The 22,704-nt window shown below is 34.5% G+C and overlaps 1 protein-coding gene across 1 annotated transcript in view; it reads right to left on the bottom strand.

Annotated features, from left to right (window-relative positions):
• Window positions 1–22,704, bottom strand: part of ATRNL1 (attractin like 1) — a 795,857-nt gene that overhangs the window by 495,270 nt on the left and 277,883 nt on the right. The window contains exons 22-24 of the mRNA XM_052660645.1: window positions 10,061–10,155; window positions 3,988–4,066; window positions 1,949–2,106 (exon numbers count right to left, since the gene is read on the bottom strand). Coding sequence (XP_052516605.1) covers window positions 1,949–2,106; window positions 3,988–4,066; window positions 10,061–10,155 — 332 coding nt within the window. The remainder of the gene's footprint in view (window positions 1–1,948; window positions 2,107–3,987; window positions 4,067–10,060; window positions 10,156–22,704) is intronic.

Below are 22,704 nucleotides of genomic sequence, written 5' to 3'. Positions count from 1 at the left end.
AAATTTGTAAAATTTCAACAAGTTGAATCCATCAATATATTAAAGTTGTAATACAAAATGACTAAGTGGAGCTTACCCCTTATTACCAAGGTTGGCTGACCATTCAAAAATAAATCAGTGTAGCTAAATTCTATTAGCAAACAGATCTCAATTAAAATAATTTTACCACTTTACACTTAAAAACAGAAAGTTTATTACAGTCGTATAAATATACACACATACTCATAAGCCTTAACAGTAACATAACATATTCCACAGGGTTGATATAATGATTTTACTCAAAGAGTAAGAATTAGGATGTACCTATCTTGACCATCACAGTTATTTTCAACATTTTATTACTTTGGGAAAGTGGGATATTTTAATTTCATTATAGAAATTCTGGTTTGGCTTCCAGAACACATTACTTAGCATGATCTCAAAAGAAAATCCAATTTAGAAAGTTAATTTCTAATCATTAAATATTCATGAACATTCTAAAGTGTGTAATTTGCTTAAAAATAAAATATAATTAGATAGCCATGAAATAAAGGGCAGGAAACAATCAGAAATATAGCAATTCTTTCAATTTTAATTACTATTTAATAAGCTCATGGATGAACCTTTTGTCACCTTCAATCCGAATCTGAATAAAACAAATGAAATCTGATTAATATTTCTATATAAATCATAAAAAATAAAATGATACCTCCAGCATCCTAAAGGTCAAAATTCTAAAAACCCATAAGAAAACATTTCTGGCATTTTTTTACTATATTAACATCTAATTCAATCACAATAAAGGAGTAAATTTATCAAATTAATTATCATTACTACTTACTGAGTAGTAATTTATACTAATATTTCTTGAACAAGTAAGTAATTTCCTCAATTTAGACATGAAATCAACCTTACAAATCAAAATTTTTCAAGCAAATATCAATTTTAAAAAGTCACTCTGTCTTCCCACAAATCACATAGAAATTGATAAAGCATGCAAGAATTTTCTAGTCACAAATAAAAAATGGTCATTTATTAATAAAAAAGAATAAATTATCTGTAATTTTTTTTAAAGATCACAAAATGTAACAGCTCAGCACAGGGTTTGGCACACATGAGCTATTTAATAAACTAATCTGAACTCAATCTAATCATACCATCATAAAAGAATGAATAAATAAATCTAAACAGTTTAACACGTAGATATTTCTTTCTTAAAAGAATAAATTAAGAATATACACCTTGACTGTTTTAAGATAGTAAGAATATCCTAAATGTCCCTAGCAATAAATCAGGAGCCTTTAGCAGTCTATCACTAAACACAATAAAAATAAAATATACAACATATACAGAGTACATAAAGAAATCAGTAGTAAGAAGTAGTGAGCCTCAAAGAATTAACTGTAGGTACTGCTCTTTCTCAATTTTTCATGATGATTTGAATTATGTTCAATACATAATAAAGACTGCTAAAAACAGTCAATGATTTCAAGAGGGATTGTAAGAAAATAATATCTATTTAACCCTCAAAGAATGAAATTAATCAGAAAATATAAATGTCATAGTTATCTCAAGTTCTGATATATTTTTTAAGAATATAATCACACTGAAAAATGAGTACATACTTATTCAGTTCATTTCAGTTCAGTTTAGTCGCTCAGTCCTGTCCGAGTCTTTGCAAACCCATGAATCGCAGCATGCCAGGCCTCCCTGTCCATCACCAACTCCCGGAGTTTACCCAAACTCATGTCATACTTATTAGCACATATTCAGTATTATTTGTTCAAACATTTTTTACGAAGACATTAATCATCACAGACACCCACTGTATCCTTTTTATGAAGGATCAATACATGCTTCACATTGTACAAAATATAGAAACCTTTATCAGCTCTTTGAACAAAAACAGCATTCTTTTTCATATGAAAATATTCAGTAGTCATTAGATTAAATACTATTAAACACTTACCTGTATTTTAATAGGCCATGAAAAGTTGCTGACATATACATAGAATGTAATGTTTGGATTGCTTCTAAAGTTAAATTTTTCATAGGAAAAACTATCTCTGTATTCTTTTATATTAGTCTTGGAAACTATAGGAGTCTCTTCTCCAGATATTGTTCCAGCTAAAATGTAAATAATAACAAATTTAAATAATTCATATTAAGGAAACATATCTTTATTAATGTAACACTTACATATATATGATATTTACTTAATTTTTTAACTGTGCTTATAAGGACATAACTATCCAAATAAACTCATGTTTATAATTTAGAATGACAAGAAATAAGATTTGTCATGAGTATAACGGAAACAGATTTAGTATAAAAACTATTTTTTAAAATAATACCAATTATTTTAAGTGCTACATACTAGGAACTGGCTTAGAGACTTTACATTCTATTCTAATAAAAACTTTATCCCACAGTATTCCATCTCTGTTTTTCAAATTGGAAACTGAACCTCAGAAAGATTAAGACATTTGCCTAAAGTTTGTAGCTACTAAACAGTAAAGTCCTCTTTGGAACTGAAGTAATACATAGCTTCAGGAACTGATGTTTGGCTACTTGTTTCTCCACAGAGCCTTTCAAAACAAAATATGTCTCAATCCAATTAAAAAATGGAAAAGAAATCAATTTTTTTTTTGTTTACCACGTATTGAACCATCACTACTTTGAATAAAGTGGGAAGAAGATATAATTTAAAACACGAGCTAAAAATTTAATTAGTTAAAACACATATTGGATACTCAATAAATATTTACTGAAATTAACCAAATGGAAGAAAGGGTTAAGAATAGTTAGGATACTGAGCAACTGAATTATTTTCTAACCAATCATCTGTTCCAAAATTACTATGAATGCTTTTTTAAAATGCAGGTTTCCTGGTGACATCTTCCAAACTAATAAACCAAAATATCTAAGATTTGGTTTGGAGAATCTGAAAGTTACAAGTAATCTCTTGCATATTGAAGGCACTGTTCTAAAGTGATAACTGAGGTTTTATATATTTTTGTTGCCAAATTTTAAAACTCTTGTAGGGTCAATTTGTTATGCAGAATTTCAAATTAACAGTACAAGTTATTATGAATTCATAGTTAATGAAACTTACAGTGCCAAGATTTTACTATATGCTTATACTATTGTAACAAAATATGTACATATGTATCTAAATTTTTCAATTCTTATATATGTAATATAAAAACTGGAATTGCAAAGACCCCTTCTCATTTGAATTATGTTTCTATTATTCTATTAATACTTATTAAAATAGGACATGATTTAATTTTAAGAAATCAAATATGGATTTCTAAGGATTCCTATATTTTCTTTAAATGTTTCCAGTATTTTTATGCAACAGTGTATACCATTTATATAGAAAGTAGAAATCAACAGCATTTCTTTAAAACAGCAAGCATACTTTTTCATAATCCAACATACAGATTTGTACTTTTTGTATTTTTTAAAAGTTAGCAATTTCAATTTATAAACCTTATTATGGAAGAAATATTAAGTGTAGGGTTTTTTAACCCTCTCTCAGAACCAAATCCAACAATGGTAGGGGGTATAAATCCAAGCATAAAGGTAATAGGCAAGTTGGTAATTTACCAACATACACAATTTGTTGTTTTATATCAATTTTAAAGTTATTAAACTTCTAGCTTTAATGGTGGATCAAATAATTGAAATGTCAATCTCTTTAGTCATTAAAGAAGTAACTTGTCTTAATTAAAATCACAGGAATTCATAACACTGCCATATAAAAAAAATAAGCAGCATAAAATATCTGTTATCCACCTAATATTAACTGAATTAGGGAGAAAGTTAACAGAATAATGACACTTTATTAATAATGCCACTTAACAGTTTTACCTAAAACAGCACAGAGATTCTGGCCTATAATATTTGTATCTCAATTATTTAAATTAACAGTAGAAAGGTCATATTAGAAACCTTACATATAGGAACAGAAGTAAAAGACACATGATAACAAAATTCTCTTACCTGTTGAACCAACCGACCATGTAATGTTGAGATTAAAGTTGTTTGATGCATTAATTGAAATATCCAAATTTTTGTTTGACTACCAAGAAAGAAAATATGAAGTTTAAAAAAACAGAATTGTACTAGATATTATCTTTAATGTTTTAATTATGTCCATGCTGTTTCTCTAACTGTGAACATTAAATTAATAGTTAAGTGAGAAAGTGCAGACACCAATTACACTTTTCTAATGAAAAAAAAAAGGTGATAAATTCAAAGGTATATTTAAAGTTCCCATTTATCTTTCCTACTGTAACCTGGTCTTCCACATGTAGCCAGAGGCTGCTATAATTCAACACTTGTATTTTGATTTTCTTGGCTTACCTGTAGTTAATATTTAAATGATATGGGTTTGGTTAGTCCAAACTTATTTCACAGCAATGGATGATTGTTTTGCTGAAAGATTTCATGTTAGCTGCATATAGTATTAGTATATACACATTTTTCAGTGGAAAAAAATACTTGAAATGTAAAACTTAGAGGTAAAAGTTATAAACCTACTTGGGGATAAAGAGGGGATCAAGTCATATAAACATCTGTAGAGAGGAGCACTGAAGAATTTTATATTGATCAACCTGCATCTTGTCATTAATTTAATTGCACAGAAGCAAATACACAAGAGATTTCTTTAAACATTATTTGCTATTATCCTACTCCAAAAGACGAAGAACAAAAATTATGTATGATTATAACTATTAAGACTTGCAGAAACGAATAGAAAGATAGTCATACTGAATAGCTTTAGCTACAGATATTGAGTGTGCTTTGCTGTGTTTTAAATATACAAAGACTCTTAGAAAAAGCTGTTACTGAGACCTAGCTACTAAAATAATTAAAATTAGTACCTTGATATTACAACTTTTTCTAAATAAGAATAAGAAAGCCAATAGAAAACATATCACCAATTTTCTGAGTGGCTCTTAGAGAAAGTAAACCTATAAGCAATTAAGTTCCCCATATCTTTTAGAAATAGTGTTAGGAAGAAACTGACAGAAGGACATGGTTCTTCCCTGATATGGGAGGAGTAAGAAGAAGCATGATAAAAGGCAAAGGCTGCTGGGTGATGTGTGACAGTCATTCCATGTAAATGATACACTAAGACCCAATTATTTAACCTCAAATAAAAACCACTCCAAGTGACTGCCATAGAGACAGGACAGCTGGGCCTCTATTAAGAACTACTAACAATGCTCCATAATCATTGAAAGATATTCTCTTCAAAGTTTCCAGGAAGCAAATATAAACTCAACAAGAATGGTCGTTTTGAAAGAGCCTACAAAATAAAATGCGTGGTAGTAAGGCTGAACAATTTTGCCCCATAGATTTTTCAGGGTAGTGCTCATTACTACTGAAGAGATAACATCGGAGAATTTGAAGTGATCAAAGAAAAACAAGGCTTGGAGTTTCAAAATATACAATATTTCAGAAGGGCACTATATTATCCATCAGAGTCATATTTGTAACTGGCCACAAATATAAGAAGGAAGTTAATTTACTGAGTTCTACTGGTAAGCTACTAAAATATCCTCTAATATGTACCACAAAACTTTCAAACTTAAGACCTTTCCACTTTTTAAAGATATGAAAACAGATGACACTGATTCAAAAATAATGCCAATATTAATGACTCATGTAATAAATGCAAAGAGCTTTTGTCAGTGTGCAAATAAGTCTAACAGACTGCATTATTCAGGTGTGGTAATAACATTATTTCATCATACTTATAATGCTGCATTAAGGAGAACCCAGATATGAAAAAAAGAAATTTCTTTGGCAACAAATACTGATATACTCCATCAATAATGAACTCACCAGACCCAAAAACCAAACAATGCTTCATATTAATTAAATCGTGTTCATGAGGCAATGAAGTGAATTTGCAGAGTATTCATTGTTGAGTCGGATGACCTTGGCTTCAAATCTTAGACCTTTAAAGTACATGTGTATTGATTTAGAGAGAGCTACCCTTATCCTTCCTGAAAATCAGCTTTCTTATCTCTAAAATGGGCTTCTCTGTTAGCTCAGTGGTAAAGAATCTGACTGCCAATGCAGGGGATGGAAGTTCAATCCCTGGGTCGAGAAGATCCCCTGGAGAAGAAAATGGCAATCCCCTTCAGTATTCTTGCCTGGGAAATCCCATAGACAGAGGAGTCTGGCAGGCCCCAGTGCATGGGGTCACAAAAATATTGGACATGACTTAGCAACTAAACAACAACAGTCTCTAAAATGGGAATATCATGACTTCCCTAAAGACTTTTTTGGAAAAATTAAACAAGATAATTTCTCAAAAATCATGGTTTTAGGCCACCATGCTGGTAACGGTCGTGTTGTTGATATTATCAGGTCTGGGGACACAGGATTTTTCTTTTCCTTCTCCTTTTTCATCTTCCTTTTTACTAGAGGACTCAGAAAGAAGGCATGACTGCTGACCTCTGAGAAAAGTTGACTTTCTTTATTATTAATAAAATAGTAAAAAAAAAAAAAAAAGAGTTGTTTTCTATGAAAATAAAACATGGTAGAAACAGTGCACCCCTAAGAAAGCTTAAATCATTATTTTTATCGTGAAATTGCATCTTAGTAATTGTGTGTGCCTTATTTTGTGTCAGGGAAATTTGAGAATAGCTGCTATTGTTACTAAAAAAGGTTACACAAAATTTCCAACTGATATAGAACACTATAAAACTTTTCTTGAAATTTTACTTCATCCTCTCAAGTTAAGGCATTACTGAATATATGGTACTATAACTAAAGCCCTATAAAATATATTTAAGGTCAAGGAAAATATGCTGGACTCCAAGAAGTAATACTGTGACTACCACAGTAAATGACAAAATTAGTCATTTAGAACTAATGTTGTTAGACATGGTTAAGTTCAACTAGATCATATTATACAAGAAACTACTCCAGAAATTGTTAACATGAAAGCATTGGTTGAAGATGATGTATAGTAGGTTAGAATTAAATTTGTTTTCAAAATGTAATAAATGCATAAAAATGAAAGTGCTTCTTTTTTGTAGAAGAGGCCCAGACTAACAATACATGTTAATTTCAGAAATTGTTCCAAGTTGCATTTCTCTTTAATTATAAATTGTATGTATAGATAAATATGTAATTATAAACTACTTATAATGATGTTACAAGCATTCTTAGCAGTACTAAGATATGATAGTTTACTGTCCATCAGTTTCTCAAAACATGTGTCTGGGCTCTTGGTTTCAACTGAACAGAGCAGAAAGTAAAACTGAAAGCTGTGATACTGTAAGAACTCAAGGATTTCTGGGAATTGAAAGAGGAGAGAATAGTCAAGAGAGAAACAAACTAGAATTATGGCTAATCTGAGCTTATTTGTATGACACCACGGATAATATTGGAGAGAAGTACTGTTCACACCTACATTGTGAGCCAGACATCCCACTAATATTAAATTTCTTATATACTCAATGAACTCCACGAGTTTGGAATTACTATTTATGAATAAAATTCTGATTCGTGCGACAACATGGATGAACATTGGAAACACTGAAACATTAAGCTAAGTGAAGTAAATCAGAAATAGAAGTAAAAATGTTACATGATTACACACATGAGGTACCTGGAATACAGAGACAGAAAGTAGGATAAAGGTTTCCCAACGATGGGAGTAGTGGAGGAATAGAGAGCTATTGCTTAATGGAAACAGAGATCCTACTTGGATTGATGAATTATTTTGATAATGGATTGTGGTGATGGTTGTATAGCATCATAAATTTACTTAAATGCCATGAAACTGTACACTTAAAAATGGATAAAATATAAATATTACTTCATGTATGCTTTACTACAATAAAAAAGTCTACAGTGTTTACAATGCATTTATTAAAACACTCATTATACTAAAATTGTAGTTTCTGACATATTATTAATGTCTTCATAAAAATGCATGCCATCAGTGAAGAGAGCATTATCATGTAAAGAAAATATCTTCTAAAGTCCTTATTTAAAAATCAAAACTTTATACAAAGTTTTTTATTTTAATAATAAAATATTTTGTTTTTAAAAATACTCAGTGTGAAAAAATAACTATAAAATGCAACTTGTTATACTGGAGTGTGTTGCCATTTCCTACTCCAGGAAAAGTCAAAACATTAAATATAATCCCCAAAATGTAGGCATTCCTTAAAACCTAAGGACTAAGGAGGAACATAAAACGAACTTCTCTATTTTGGGGAAAGTGAGATCTAATTTACTGAAAAATGAAAATTTAAGAAATTACACTATTTGCTGGCAAGTTCAGTAAAACAATTTAGAGGCAAGAAGCTTGCAAATGTCAGGATGCATTCTGAGGTTTCACCTATTTGAAAAACTATTAAAAAACATGACATAGGCTTAATAAGCTGAATTAATGTATAGTTAGAAGGAAGCCCTACAGAAAGTGACATCAGCAAAATAGTGTAATAGGAAGTCCTAGCCCTCATCCCTGACAAAAACACCAATTTAACAACGATCTATGGACCAAATTACCCTTATGAGCAGACCAAAATCCAGTTAAGAATTTGCAGTACAAAAATTAAATGCAAAACTGAGAATAGCTACAATGTAATGCATAAAAAGAACAATTTCACTCTACCAAGGTCAGCAGCTCACCCAAGACAGCACAGCTCAATATCAGAAAGACCAACATGGCCAATGACTGTTCCCTTAAGGGAAAGAGAGTATAACATGCATCCAATATACTGGATTTTTATTTAATGTTACTGCCCAAATGACCTGTTTCTGTCTCGACGAGATAGAAAGCACTGAAAAATCAAGCATAGTGTGGACATCTGACATCAGTTAAGAACAAGCAAACAAAAAGTGTGTGGCTCACTACAACCAACATGACTCAGAGTGATTGGTAGAAGGTGCACAACTCTGAGAGTTCTCTCCCAGAAGAAAGTGTTAAGAGATACAAGCTTGCAAACAGTGTGTGCTAAGTTGCTGCAGCTGTGTCTGACTCTTTGCAATGCAATGGACTGGAGCCCACCAGGCTCCTCTGTCCAAGGGATTTTCCAGGCAAGGATACTGGAGTGGATCCCCATTTCCTTTTCCAGGGGATCTTCCTAACCGAGGGATCCAACCTGCCTCTCTATGTCTTCTGCGTTGACAGGCGGGTTCTTTACCACTAGCGCCACCGGGTAAGACCTAAAGATCTAACGCTCTCCATAGTGATTATGAGTAACAATACTGTTGTTGCTGTTGTTATTGTTCAGTCGCTAAGTTGTGTCCTACTCTTTGCAACCCCATGGACTGCAGCACGCCAGGCTTCTCTATCCTCCACTAACTCCTAGAGTTTGTTTAAGTTCATGTCCATGAGGACATGAGGATGAGCTGGCTGTATAGCATCACTGAGTCAATGAACATGAATAACAATACTGTATCATAAATTTCAAAGTTGCTAAGAGACTTTAATTATCATTAACTCCCCAAAATTACAATTAGGTGACATGACTGCAGTGTTAGGTCATGCTATGGTTGTCATCGTATTGCAATATATACATCTATTAAATCAGCATATTATACATTTTTAACTTATACTGTAAGATGTCAATTATATCTCAAAAAAAGGTTTTTTAAAACCTAGCATTCATATAACTCAGATAAACCAAAGGGTTTATAAAAAAAGACAATGAAAACCCACCATTACATAATAGTATATTAAAAAAGAAAATATATATAATATAGCTTGTGTTATGAAGTAATAGGTTTTATTTTCAAAGAAGACTACTACCATTGTGAAAACATAGTTAGAAACAGAAACACTGCTGTAAGCCTGAGAAAGAACAGAAATAATGTATACACTGTAGGACTATTTGCAAAATCTGAAATATCAAGGTCAAAAATTCTCTAATTACAAAGATACTTAGGTTTTATGAAAAGAAAAACCTAATAGGATTTGTTTTTCTACAAAAGGCCTACAGTGTGATAATTCTGAGAAGAAGCACCATTACAATGAAACATAGAGAAACATTGCATCCATTGATATAACTACACTATAAAAGTTAAAGGATCTTCTCACCTGTTCTGGGTTTGCTATGAAGTTTATGGCAGTATGGTGGCGATCATCTTCCTGTAATAAGCTGAATGTAAACTGATAATCAATCAAAAGGCTGTCTGTAGGGGAAAAAAATACAATCCCGATATGTACTTTTAAAACTTCCTTGAAAACAAGTTAGGTGAAAATATATTGAATATCAGCATTGAAAATTATTGTCATTAAATTACTAGTGGTGTACTCAAGACTGGCAAAATATAAATCATTGTTATTAAGCAACAAAAAGTAACATGCAGATACAAAAGCACTTAACACTTCAAAATTATATTTATTACTCCTGTTACCATTATAAAATTTCTACAAACTACAGTTTTTTCTGGAAAAACTACACAAGAGAATAAAATAAAGTCATCCATAATTTTACAATCAGAGAAAAATACAGGTAATATTTTGGTGCATTATATTCAAGTTAAAATTGTATAAACAGATAACAGGGAGACATTTTGATATTTTACTTTTATAAATGCAAAATTTTAAAAAAACATGAACTTTAATGGCTAAGTAATTCTGGCTTTAGAGAAAGCACAGGAACCAGAGATCAAATCGCCAACATCTGCTGGATCACAGAAAAAGCAAGAGAGTTCCAGAAAAACATCTATTTCTGCTCTATTGACTATGCCAAAGACTTTGCCTATGTGGATCACAATAAACTGTAGAAAATTCTGAAAGAGATGGGCATACCAGACCACCTAACCTGCCTCTTGAGAAACCTGTGTGCAGGTCAGGAAGCAACAGTTAGAAATGGACATGGAACAACAGACTGGTTCCAAATAGGAAAAGGAGTATGTCAAGGCTGTATATTGTCACCCTGTTTATTGAACTTCTATGCAGAGTACATCATGAGAAACGCTGGGCTGGAGGAAGCACAAGCTGGAATCAAGACTGCAGAGAGAAATATCAGTAATCTCAGATATGCAGATGATACCACCCTTATGGCAGAAAGTGAAGAAGAACTAAAGAGCCTCTTGATGAAAGTGAAAGAGCAGAGTGAAAAAGTTGGCTTAAAGCTCAACACTCAGAAAACGAAGATCACGGCATCTGGTCCCATCACTTCATGGCAAATAGATGGGGAAACAGTGGAAACAGTGGCTGACTTTATTTTTCAGGGCTCCAAAATCACTGCAGATGGTGACTGCAGCCATGAAATTAAAAGACGCGTACTCCTTGAAAGAAAAGTTATGAGCAACCTAGGTAGCATATTCAAAAGCAGAGACATTACTTTGTCAACAAAGGTCCATCTCGTCAAAGCTATGGTTTTTCCAGTGGTCATGTATGGATGTGAGTGTTGGACTATAAAGAAAGCTGAGCGCTAAAGAATTGATGCTTTTGAACTGTGGTGTTGGAGAAGACTCTTGAGAGTCCCTTGGACTGCAAGGAGATCCAACCAGTCCATCCTGAAGGAGATCAGTCCTGAGTGTTCATTGGAAGGACTGATGTTAAAGCTAAAACTCCAATATTTTGACCACCTGATGTGAAGAGCTGACTCCTTTGAAAAGACCCTGATGCTTGGAAAGATTGAGGGCAGGAGGAGAAGGGGACAACAGAGGCTGGATGGCATCACTAACTCGATCAACATGAGTTGGGTGAACTCTGGGAGTTGGTGATGGACAGGGAGGCCTGGCGTGCTGCAGTTCATGGGGTCGCAAAGAGTCGGACAGAACTGAGTGACCAAACTGATAGTGAATGTTTCACCACATGCCATAAAGCCATTTACTTGTCCCTATTATTATGGTAATTTTTACTTTGTGAAATCTTTTAAATATTATTTAAATAGAAAAGAATTCTATTATTTGGAAACATAACTTTCATATTATGCCCTCAGCCGTTAAGTACTATTAAAGTTAAAAGTAAAGATGGCAACAATATCATTGGATTTATTGTCAGAGCATCATTCCTCATGTTGCTTCTTTTATACCTTGTAAGATCCACTCTATATATTTCTTTTGTAATTTAATAAAAGGCAATACTTTGTTTTTCCAAGATTTTTTTACAGGCACCATTATCCATATAATGAGGATTATATAATAGGTCATATTTCTGCTTTTCATATGACTGCCAGAAAATGCAGGGAAAATTCAATGGCCCAGTGTTGTTCCAGACACTGGAAATATAAAATAATAAAAGATAGAGATTTCTGTCCCATGTAACTTATAGTATATCAAATGGACATTGAAAATTAATAAGTAATTGAAGCATACAGTATAATAGTGAAAATAAGTGTAATAGTCATAATCCAGTGAAGAGGAGAGAAATTTCTGTCCAGGTAGGAGTATGTTTGCAATTTTGAAAAGGAAAATTTAAAGATAATGAAGCTGAAGCTGAAGCTCTAATATTTTGACCACCTGATGCAAAGAGCTGACTCACTGGCAAAGATCCTGATGCTGGGAAAGACTGAAGGTAGAAGGAGAAGGGAGTGACAGAAGATGAAATGGTTAAATACCATCACTGACTCAATGGACATGAATCTGAGCAAACTCCAGGAGATAGTGAAGAACAGGAAAGTCTGGCGTTGCAAAGAGTTGGACACGACTTAGTGACTGAACAACAACAATTTAAAGGTCAAAGGTAGTTAAGAGAAAAGGCCATGGCAGTTACAAGAGAAAGTGTAATCCAGGCAGAGGAAACAAGCACAAAAACCTCAACAAAAGAACAAGTCTTAAGTGTGATTCCTATAAAGAGACTGTGGCAAGAATTTTACAAAAAGTGATGGTAGAGATAGGAATAGCAAGGAAGGTAACAGGAAGGGGTCAGACACAGTGAATGAATTTGGAAGGTGTAACAGACAGAATTAGCTAAATAAACAGATGCAGCATTTTAAAGAAAGAAAAGTAAAAGGTTTTATTTTTTGGCCCAAGACCAGGTAAAATGCCAGCATTAACTGAGACGGGTGAGAACAGGTTTTATTTGTTGCCAGTGTGGAATAATTAGAAGCTTAGTTTTGAAGATGTTAAGTTTGAGTTACTTATCGAGTATCTACATGATACGCTGAGCTCAGGAGCCTAGTGGATAACAATTTGGAAATCATCCGCATTATAATGGCCTCTAAAGCTGTGAAGCCAAGAAATCACTAGTCATAAATAGAGCAGAGGTGCCAGGGATGAGCCCTGAGGTAAAACAATGTTAAATAATCAGGTCCTCTGAAGAAGCCCACAAAGGAGACTGACAGGGCAACCCACGAGACAGAAGCACAACCAGAATTCAGTGTCCAGCGAGCCAAGTAAATGAAGTGCTTAGAAAAGAGAACAGTGATCACCTTGGTCAACTGCCACGGAGGAGGTTTTGGAAGTACAGACAGCTACAATACCGAGGAAAGATACCATCAATTCAGAATAAAGAGAAAATACTAAACCCAATGGACAGGAGTCTGAGCAAACTCTTGGAGACACCAAAGGACAGGGAAGCCTGCTGTGCTGCAGTTCATGGGGTTGCAAAGAGTTGATCAAGACTGAGCGACTGAACAACCATCACCGCCACTGAGGAAAAATAAACATTTCAAAACTATTTTTAAATGCTTATCTGAATAATTATCTTTCTGTTTTTCTAGCTTGAAACTTAGCATTAGAAGTCAGGACCAGATGGCTTTTAGGAGGAAGGGACTGGGTGATTCAGACACTTGAGCAGCCTGGGTAGAGGCTCCAGTGCCCCGGTCCTATGAACATTCTTCTGCTTTAGGGACTCCAGTCCTCAGCCAGTCACCAAACTCTTACCCAGACATTCAAGTTTGATTGCTCTATTGCTATTTATTATAGTTGGAAGAACAAGATCAGTACAATGTATATTAAGCATGGTAATATCAATCCTAACATCATCTGAGCTAGAAGGTCAGTCTGAATCCCGGGGCAAAATTAGTAGGAGCATTACTGAACTTGTGACTAATCAAGTACTATTCAGTGAATGTGAATTTTTATAAATTGAAGAAAGTTCAGATTTCTACACAAAATGGTTCCTTTTAAGGTTGCTTAAAGTATTCCAGAAACCAACAGTACAATTTTCCACTTAACCAGAAATTATATTTCATTCCCTAATTTCAAATACTATCATGCTGGTATATTTTAAAGAGGTTGCAAATGAGAAATTACCTGGCACAAAACATATACCTTAATGCTATAATTTACTCTGAACTTCTTAGGTAAGTAGGGTACAGAACATAAAACATTAAAATCCTCAAGTTTATGCAAATGTGCATAATTTGAAAATAAGTTTTTGTACCGCTTTAATGAAGCAATTTATTATGGTATAAAAAAGAAAATCATGTTTGACTATAAATCAATTCAAATAACATTGAATTATTGACGAATACAAAGAAATGACAGAACCGGAGGAGTAAGCATGAACAGTGAGGTGCGAGAGCTTCTTTTTTAAACTAGGAGAAAGAGCAGTTTTTCATAATAATTGGCATAAATAAAATTTAGTGGAATAGAAAAAGTTGATGATAAAGGAGAGAGAAGTTTTAAAACAATACCCTGGGGTAGGTAAAAGGCAGTGACATCCTAACTCAAAAGATGGCCCAGATGTGAGTCCCTTGGGATTGTGTGGGTTTTGTTTGTTTCGTTGGTTTTCCTTTCCTCTATATCTCTCTCCACTTGTGTGCTAAAGTAGCTGTAATCTAGAAATGCCAACAAATTCACAACAAAGGGAAAAAAGAAAGCCTTAAGAAAATCCTGCTACTGAGATTGTAGGATGAAGCCCTGTACCGCATACCCATCCTGTACTAAGGTGAGCAGAGGTGGAGCCCGTGCTGCTGCGGGAAACAGGGCAAAGTGTGAGGCTTTGTTAAACTCAGTGATAGGTCCACAATTTGAAAATCATGTTATTGCTCAGTCGCTCAGCCATGTCCGACTCTTTGCGACCCCACAGACTGCAGCACATCAGGCTCCATGTCCTTTTACCATCTATCGGAGCTTGCTCAAACTCATGTCCCTTGAGTCGGTTATGCCATCCAACCATCTCATCCTCTGTTGTCCGCTTCTTCTTCTGCCTTCAATCTTTCCCATCATCAGGGTCTTTTCTAATGAGTCAGTTCTTCTCTTCAGGTGGCCAACGTATTAGTTTCAGCTTCAGTATCAGTCCTTCCAATGAATATTCAGGATTGATTTCCTTTGTGATTGATTGTTTTGATCTCCTTGCAGTGCAAGGGACTCTCAAGAGTCTTCTCCAACACCACAGTTTAAAAGCATCATTTCTTCAGTGCTCAGCTTTATGGTCCAACATTCTTTATGGTCCAATATTCACATCCATACATGATTACCGGAAAAACCATAGCTTTGAATAGACAGACCTTTGTCAGCAAAGTAATGTCTCTGCTTTTTAATATGCTGTCTAGGTTGGTCATAGTTTCTCTTCCAAGGAGCAAGGGTCTTTTAATTTCATGGCTGCAGTCACCATCTGCAGTGATTCTGAAGCCCAAGAAAATAAAGTCTGCCACTGGATCATGCAGGAGGTCTTTTAAAATTATATGTCCTACAAACTCTATATACTATACATATGAAAATATATACTATACTTTTCAGCATATTTTAATCTTTCATAATTAAAAAGGAAAACCTGCATTCTGTATGTTTAAATATAGTACTGGGGCAACAAAGGATGAGATGGTTGGATGGCATCACTGACTCAACGGACATGAGTTTGAGCAAACTTGGAGAGATAGTGAAGGACAGGGAAGCCTGATGTGCTGCAGTCCATGGAGTCACAAAGAGTCGGACACGACTTAGTGACTCAACAACAAATATAGTACTAACTAGAGACAATGGCAGCCCACTCCAGTGTTCTTGCCTGGAGAAGCCCAGGGACAGGGGAGCCCGGTGGGCTGCCATCTATGGGGTCACACAGAGTCGGACACGACTGGCGTGACTTAGCAGCAGCAGCAGCAGCAGCAGAGACAACTAGTTGAAAACTTTGTGAATAGGAAGAATAACAAAGATACATTTCAAAGCTTGAAGAAAACTATAAACACTACATAAATCAATCTTCTGATTTTGTAGGCTGAGCCCTGAAGGTTGTAACAGCTGTACCAAATATTCCGGCTAACAATTAGCAAACTATCTTCGATAATTCCAGGAAATCTAGACGCTGGTGATTAATTTCCCAATTAGATCTAAAAGCGATATGGGTAAGTGGGATGTACAAACATGGTAGACCTTAAGGTAAACATGAGGTTGCTCATATGTCTGGCCTCAAATTCTGACTGTATACATGAAAATAATTATGAAAATAAAGAGAAAAGAAAAGTTGACATCTTTTGTATTGTGAATCTGACTTGCATAGTAAGGAGAGAAAAGAGAAAAATATCAGTTTGTCAACAATACAGTAAGTACATATAATTGTATGCATTGATATGAGTATGGTGTTAGGTCATTTAAAATATCTATGTAGTATGCATGAAAGAAAAAAGAAACTCTAAAAATATCCCACATAATTAAGATAAAAGACAAGATAATAACACTGAAAACTACCATAAAAGAGAGTTAGGTAAGTTAAAACTGTAAGAAACAAAACAGAAACAAAATGCAATTACATAATGGCAAAATTAAAAATAATAGATCAGAAAATAAGGGAATTAAAACATAATTCTGCATCAGTGCTATCTAGGTCAAATCTGAAAAAGCCTCCGAGAATAAAACAGAGATGAAAATCACTCAAGAAGAAAATTAGACACAGAAATTTTCAATATGTGCATGGAAAATACTGTTAAAGCTGACATCAAAACAAATTGAAAAGAAACACTTCTATGTTAAATATATGATAAAAATCTGTTGAAGATTCAAACCTAAATATTAAAAGGAAATAACCTGCATAAAAGATTTAAAAATCCAGTATTATTCATAATAGCCCAAAGTAAAAACAACCTCAATGTCCATCTGTTGATGAAGAGAAAACAAATACGATATGTCCATACATTTGAATATTGTTTGGCCATAAAGAGAAATGAAATACTGATACCTGCTATCACTTTGGATAATATGATATGGATGAACCTTGAAAATATCAAGATAAATACAAGAAGCCATCACAAAAGACCACATATTCCAAGATGTCACTTATATAATATTTCAGAGTGGACAAATCCATAAAGATAGGAAAAAGGATGTCAAAAGCTAGGGGAAAGGAGAAGCAGTGACTGATAATGTCTCCAAGATTTCTCTTAGGAGAAAAACGTTGTAAAATTAGATAATGCTGATGTTTTCACAGCCTTGTGGATATACTGAAAATCACTGAATTGTATTTAAAAGGGTGATATTTTAGGTATGTAGATTATATTTTAATTGTTATTGAAAAAATACTATTGCTATCCAGTCATGTGCATATGGGCATGTGCAAACATGTGCACACAACACACACACACATTCACACAAAGGAAATATTTAGAAAGTAAGACTAGGCAAGATGTTAGGTGGTCTTGAGTAACGACATAAGTCAAAAGACAAGAAACTGGAGCAATGTTTTATGAAATATATATACCCAACCATTCCCAATAGAAAAACAACATGATTATTTCAGGTAAGCAAAATGCCATAAAATATACTGAAAAAATTATTTATACACATGTTACAACTAAGAGACAAATACAGATATGAAAATAACTTAGCAAAAAGATCTGGTAGTGAATAGATGACAGAATTCAAGTTAGAGAAGAAAACACAGTTCTCTTTTTATATCTAAAATCAGATTGTTTAGAAAGAAATATAAAATGATTAAAAGCTACCAAAATAATAAAAATTTCAGCATGTGGTTATAAAACATAAACATCTAAAGTTCTTCTTTAGGGACTATTCTAATATGTTGGCAATTATGTCTATCTCTACACCAAAAAAGTCACACCACCTTAATTACTGTATCAGTTCAGTTCAATCGCTCAGTCGTGTCCGACTCTTTGCAACCCCATGAACTGCAGCACGCCAGGCCTCCCTGTCCATCACCAACTCCTGAGGTTCACTTAGACTCACGTCCATCCAGTCAGTGATGCCATCCAGCCATCTCATCCTCTGTTGTCCCCTTCTCCTCCTGCCCTCAATCCCTCCCAGCATCAGAGTCTTTTCCAATGAGTCAACTCTTTGCATGAGGTGGCCAAAGTACTGGAGTCTCAGCTTCAGCATCATTCCCTCCAAAGAAATCCCAGGGTTGATCTCCATCAGAATGGACTGGTTGGATCTCCTTGCAGTCCAAGGGACTCTCAAGAGTCTTCTCCAACACAACAGTTCAAAAGCATCGATTCTTTGGCACTCAGCCTTCTTCACATTCCAACTCTCACATCCATACATGACCACAGGAAAAACCATAGCCTTGACTAGATGGACCTTTGTTGGCAAAGTAATGTCTCTGCTTTTGAATATGCTATCTAGATTGCTCATAACTTTTCTTTCAAGGAGTAAGCGTCTTTTAATTTCATGGCTGCAGTCACCATCTGCAGTGATTTTGGAGCCCCAAAAAATAAAGTCTGAAACTGTTTCCACTATTTCCCCATCTATTTCCCATGAAGTGATGGGACCAGATGACATGATCTTCGTTTTCTGAATGTTGAACTGTAACTATATAGCTAACCCTAATATCTAAGATCTCCAGGCCCCTCTCAATGCATATCCTCTGCTTATAATAAAGCTATCCTGAGAGTACAGAGTGTTCAAGTCCTATAGGCCTTCACAGAAACTGAACACAACATACTTAAAGCATAATTAAAGCACATGTGTAAACAAATCAAGAATAATGTCAAGAGAGATAACAGGTAGGGACAAAGTTTTAAATGGATAAAAGATTAAGTGGAGCAGACAGGATTTCACAGCAAGACACCAACAAAGACAGGTAAAGTATTGCTTCAAAGGAGACAAAAATTTTGAGTGAGTAAAGAAAAACAGTTATTTGTCAAACTCAAAGGAAGCAAGGCTGATACTATTTCTATGTCTAGATTCTAAGGTATGGACACCAGGAAAGAAAAAAAAACAAAAACAAAAGACAGTTAACAGTTTCCTTAGAGAAGACTCAGGTTTCCAGATACAACAAGTTTCTGTTAAATCAAAATAGAGTTTCAAAAACAGAGTAACCACATATTTGGTGATTTAATTTTAAAAATAACATTTTTTAAAGTAAAGAAAGACTAATATCCCAGAACCAATGGGCATATGTAACTTCCATTCTTGTTTCTAAATACCATTCTCTAATATAAGAAACCAAGGCTTCTTGGAAAATGGTTGATTTTAGTGCTAAGGAGAGAAGAATAACGTGACTCAAATATCTTGTAGTTTAAGAAAATAAGGCAGTACTTAGAAAATGATACAGTACTGTCAAAAGAACAGAGGAGACAATTTGAGGGAGTTCCCAATGGCCAACTCTAGAGCAATTTCAGCTTTAAAATAAAGAATAGCTATTATAAGCCACAAATGTGCATGTGTGTTTATCTCCATGGGTCTATACTGATAAGTACAAGTAAGTGAACAAACAAATAAATGAAGGAGAAGGGACTTCTCTTCCTTATAGTAATAAATAGAGAAAAAACAGAAGCAACAACGGAATAGAAAGTTACCATCTGGCAAACACATCAATGTCTGGTGAAAATACTAGGTAAAAGTACGATGAGAAATGGGCCATTTACATACTTTAAAAGAACTTCCCCGTAATACACTCATTAAACACAATAAAAAGAAGTAACTTTAGAGTGGAAAAACTGGCAGACATTGAGCATTAACAATGATCGAAGACATCACCAATAATGGAACAAACTGACATCATATGCTTCCTGACAGGATGCACTGAGAAAAACACATCACTTCAGCAGTATCCTTACTAAATATGCATAATCTGAACTTAATCATGAAGAAAAACACCAGATAAATCCAAATTGAGAATGGTCTATAAAATAAGTGTCTGACATTTTACAAAGGTCAAAGTCATTTAAGAAATTTGCACCTTTTTTTGCAATTCTGAAATTATTTCACATGGAAAATTAAAAAAAAAACTTCTTGTAAAGTTGCCTAGATGTCCTCAAGTTTCAGTCAAGTCTTATATTATAGGATTTCCATATATCTGTCAATGAACACTTAAGCTACTTCTACAACTTGGCTGTATTAAATAGTACTGCAATAACATTGGAATTCTATTATCTCTTGAGATCCCAACTTCAACTCTCTTGGATAAATACCTAGAATGGTACTGCAGGAGCTAAGTGAAATAAAACAGTCACAGAAGTACAAATACTGCATGATTCTACTTATATGAGGAATCTAAACCAGTTAAGCCCATCAAATTAGAGAATAGTAAGAGGGTTGCCATGGGCCAAGAGGAGGGGGAAAATAGGAGTTGACAGTCAGCAGACATAAAGTCTCAATTAGCAAGGTGAATAAAGATTTGTTGAGCATAGATTTCATGTTAAAGATGAAATAAAACTTTCAATTTAATTCGATTTAAAAACTGCTAACATGTCAACCAGTCCATTCTGAAGGAGATCAGCCCTGGGATTTCTTTGGAAGGATTGATGCTAAAGCTGAAACTCCAGTACTTTGGCCACCTCATGCGAAGAGTTGACTCATTGGAAAAGACTCTGATGCTGGGAGGGATTGGGGGCAGGAGGAGAAGGGGACAACCAAGGATGAGATGGCTGGATGGCATCACTGACTGGATGGACGTGAGTCTGAGTGAACTCCGGGAGTTGGAGATGGACAGGGCGGGCTGGCGTGCTGCAGTTCATGGGGTCGCAAAGAGTCGGACACGACTGAGCGACTGAACTGAATTGAACTGAACGTGGAAAAACAATAAATAAAAATAATTTAAAGCTATGATATGCTGATAGAGACAAGAGAACAGATGACATACCTAAAGGTATTAAGAACAAATTACAGAATAATAATATTGTGAAATACTTCATTTGTAATGCTATGCTTGGAAAAGAAATAAATACACAAAAAGTGTACATGTTTTATTTACTGCTGCTGTATTACAAATTACAAGAAATTTAGTGGCTGAAAACAACACAAATTTATTGACTTATAGTTCTGGAAGTCTGAAGTCCAAATGATTCTTACAAGGTAAAATCGGAGTATGACAGTAGTTCCTTCTGGGGGTGCTCAAAAAAATCCGTTTCCTGACTCTCTTAGCTTCTGAAGACCTCTCACTCTTTAGCTAATGAACCCTACTTCCATCTTTCCAATCTTTGGCTTACGTGATTACAGTTCCCACCACTGTAGTCAAACCTCCCTCTACCCTCTTTCAGAAGAACAGACGTAATTACACTGGATCCACCAGAATAATCCAGGATAATCTCAAAATTCTTAATTGAATTCTATCTACAAATGCCCTTTTACCATTTATGGTAATATATTCATTCACAAGTCAAGGGTTAGAATGTGGCCTTCTTTGGAGAGTGAGGCATTTATTCAGCATAAAACAGTGTTAGTACATAAATAAAAGACTGGGAAAGTATCTGATACAATGTTACCAACAATTTTCTCTGGACAGAAGAATTATCAGTGCTTTGGAATTTGTCTTTTTGTCTGTCTCTTTTCTAGAATGAAACGTGCATAATTTTCATAACTGGGCCAAAAAGGGGAAATTTTTTTTTAAAAAGTGTGCAGAGAGCTTTTTTCTTTTGATCCTTGATCTTTAATGTGCTTTCCACATGACTTACACTTGCATGTTAAGAAATTAAATTTATATGGCTGCATATCTTTCCAAAAATGGCATATCTAATTCCAAATTCACTTACTTCTTAGGTACAGATGATTGAAAACATGTAAAATAATCAGACTGTCTTCCCAGTCTTCTGTGGCTAGAAAAAATCAAGGGTGAAGTTCCAACACGCAACAAATTCTTTTAGGTAGTTCAGTCAATACAGGACTAGTAGTTTTGGAGCAAAAAAAAAAAAAAGTGGCTGCTATTTACTACAAATAATAACAAGTTATATATAAAAATCAAGCTCATGAGTAAAACTCAAACAGTATGCTAAAAGGAGTTTAAGCAAATAAAATATCAAGAGAACAGATTTAAAAGGTCAGATATTCCACCAAGCTAATGATTAATTGTAAAGAGATGACTAAAAATTTACACATAGAAAAATACATGTTCAAAGAGAACTTGAACTGCGAGGGAAGTTTTTGAGTACATGCTATATTGGGAGTGATGAGCAATTGGTGAATATGTGCTTTACTCTGCTGGGGGCCAGCGTGAGGAACTCCACCCATGGCAAAGGTCATGAGGAAGGAGGCTTGGCATACGCAAAGGCATGATCAAGTCTCAGGAAACCCCCTGTTCCCAAGCATATACCCCAAAACCAGAGTCTGTTTTATGCTCTCATCTACACCTCTGACTTTACGGGGAGCTCTCCCCCATAACCGTTTCTCTTGGGAAAGGAGTAAACGTGCAGCTCCAAGGCAATAAAAAATTCCTGGGCGTGACAAGAGTGTTTCAGACTCCTCTGAAGGTTATCTAGCCCACCTGTATAGGTTCGTCCGGCCACATGTGATTGTTTACAGCCTCCCAATCTGAGAGGCATGAGATGTTTTAGACTTACTAAAGGCAAATTCTTTTGGGGAGTTGGAAATTATTAGTATAGTGGGTTGGTTAGGAATTATATTGGTGAAGGGTTTTTCATTTGTTGTGCCAATAATTGTCGCTAAATCCCT

Source organism: Budorcas taxicolor, chromosome 23, assembly GCF_023091745.1.
Source record: "Budorcas taxicolor isolate Tak-1 chromosome 23, Takin1.1, whole genome shotgun sequence".
Classification (NCBI taxonomy): domain Eukaryota; kingdom Metazoa; phylum Chordata; class Mammalia; order Artiodactyla; family Bovidae; genus Budorcas; species Budorcas taxicolor.
The sequence above is the reverse complement of the archived record's forward strand: the minus strand, read 5'-3'. Positions and strand labels throughout refer to the sequence as shown.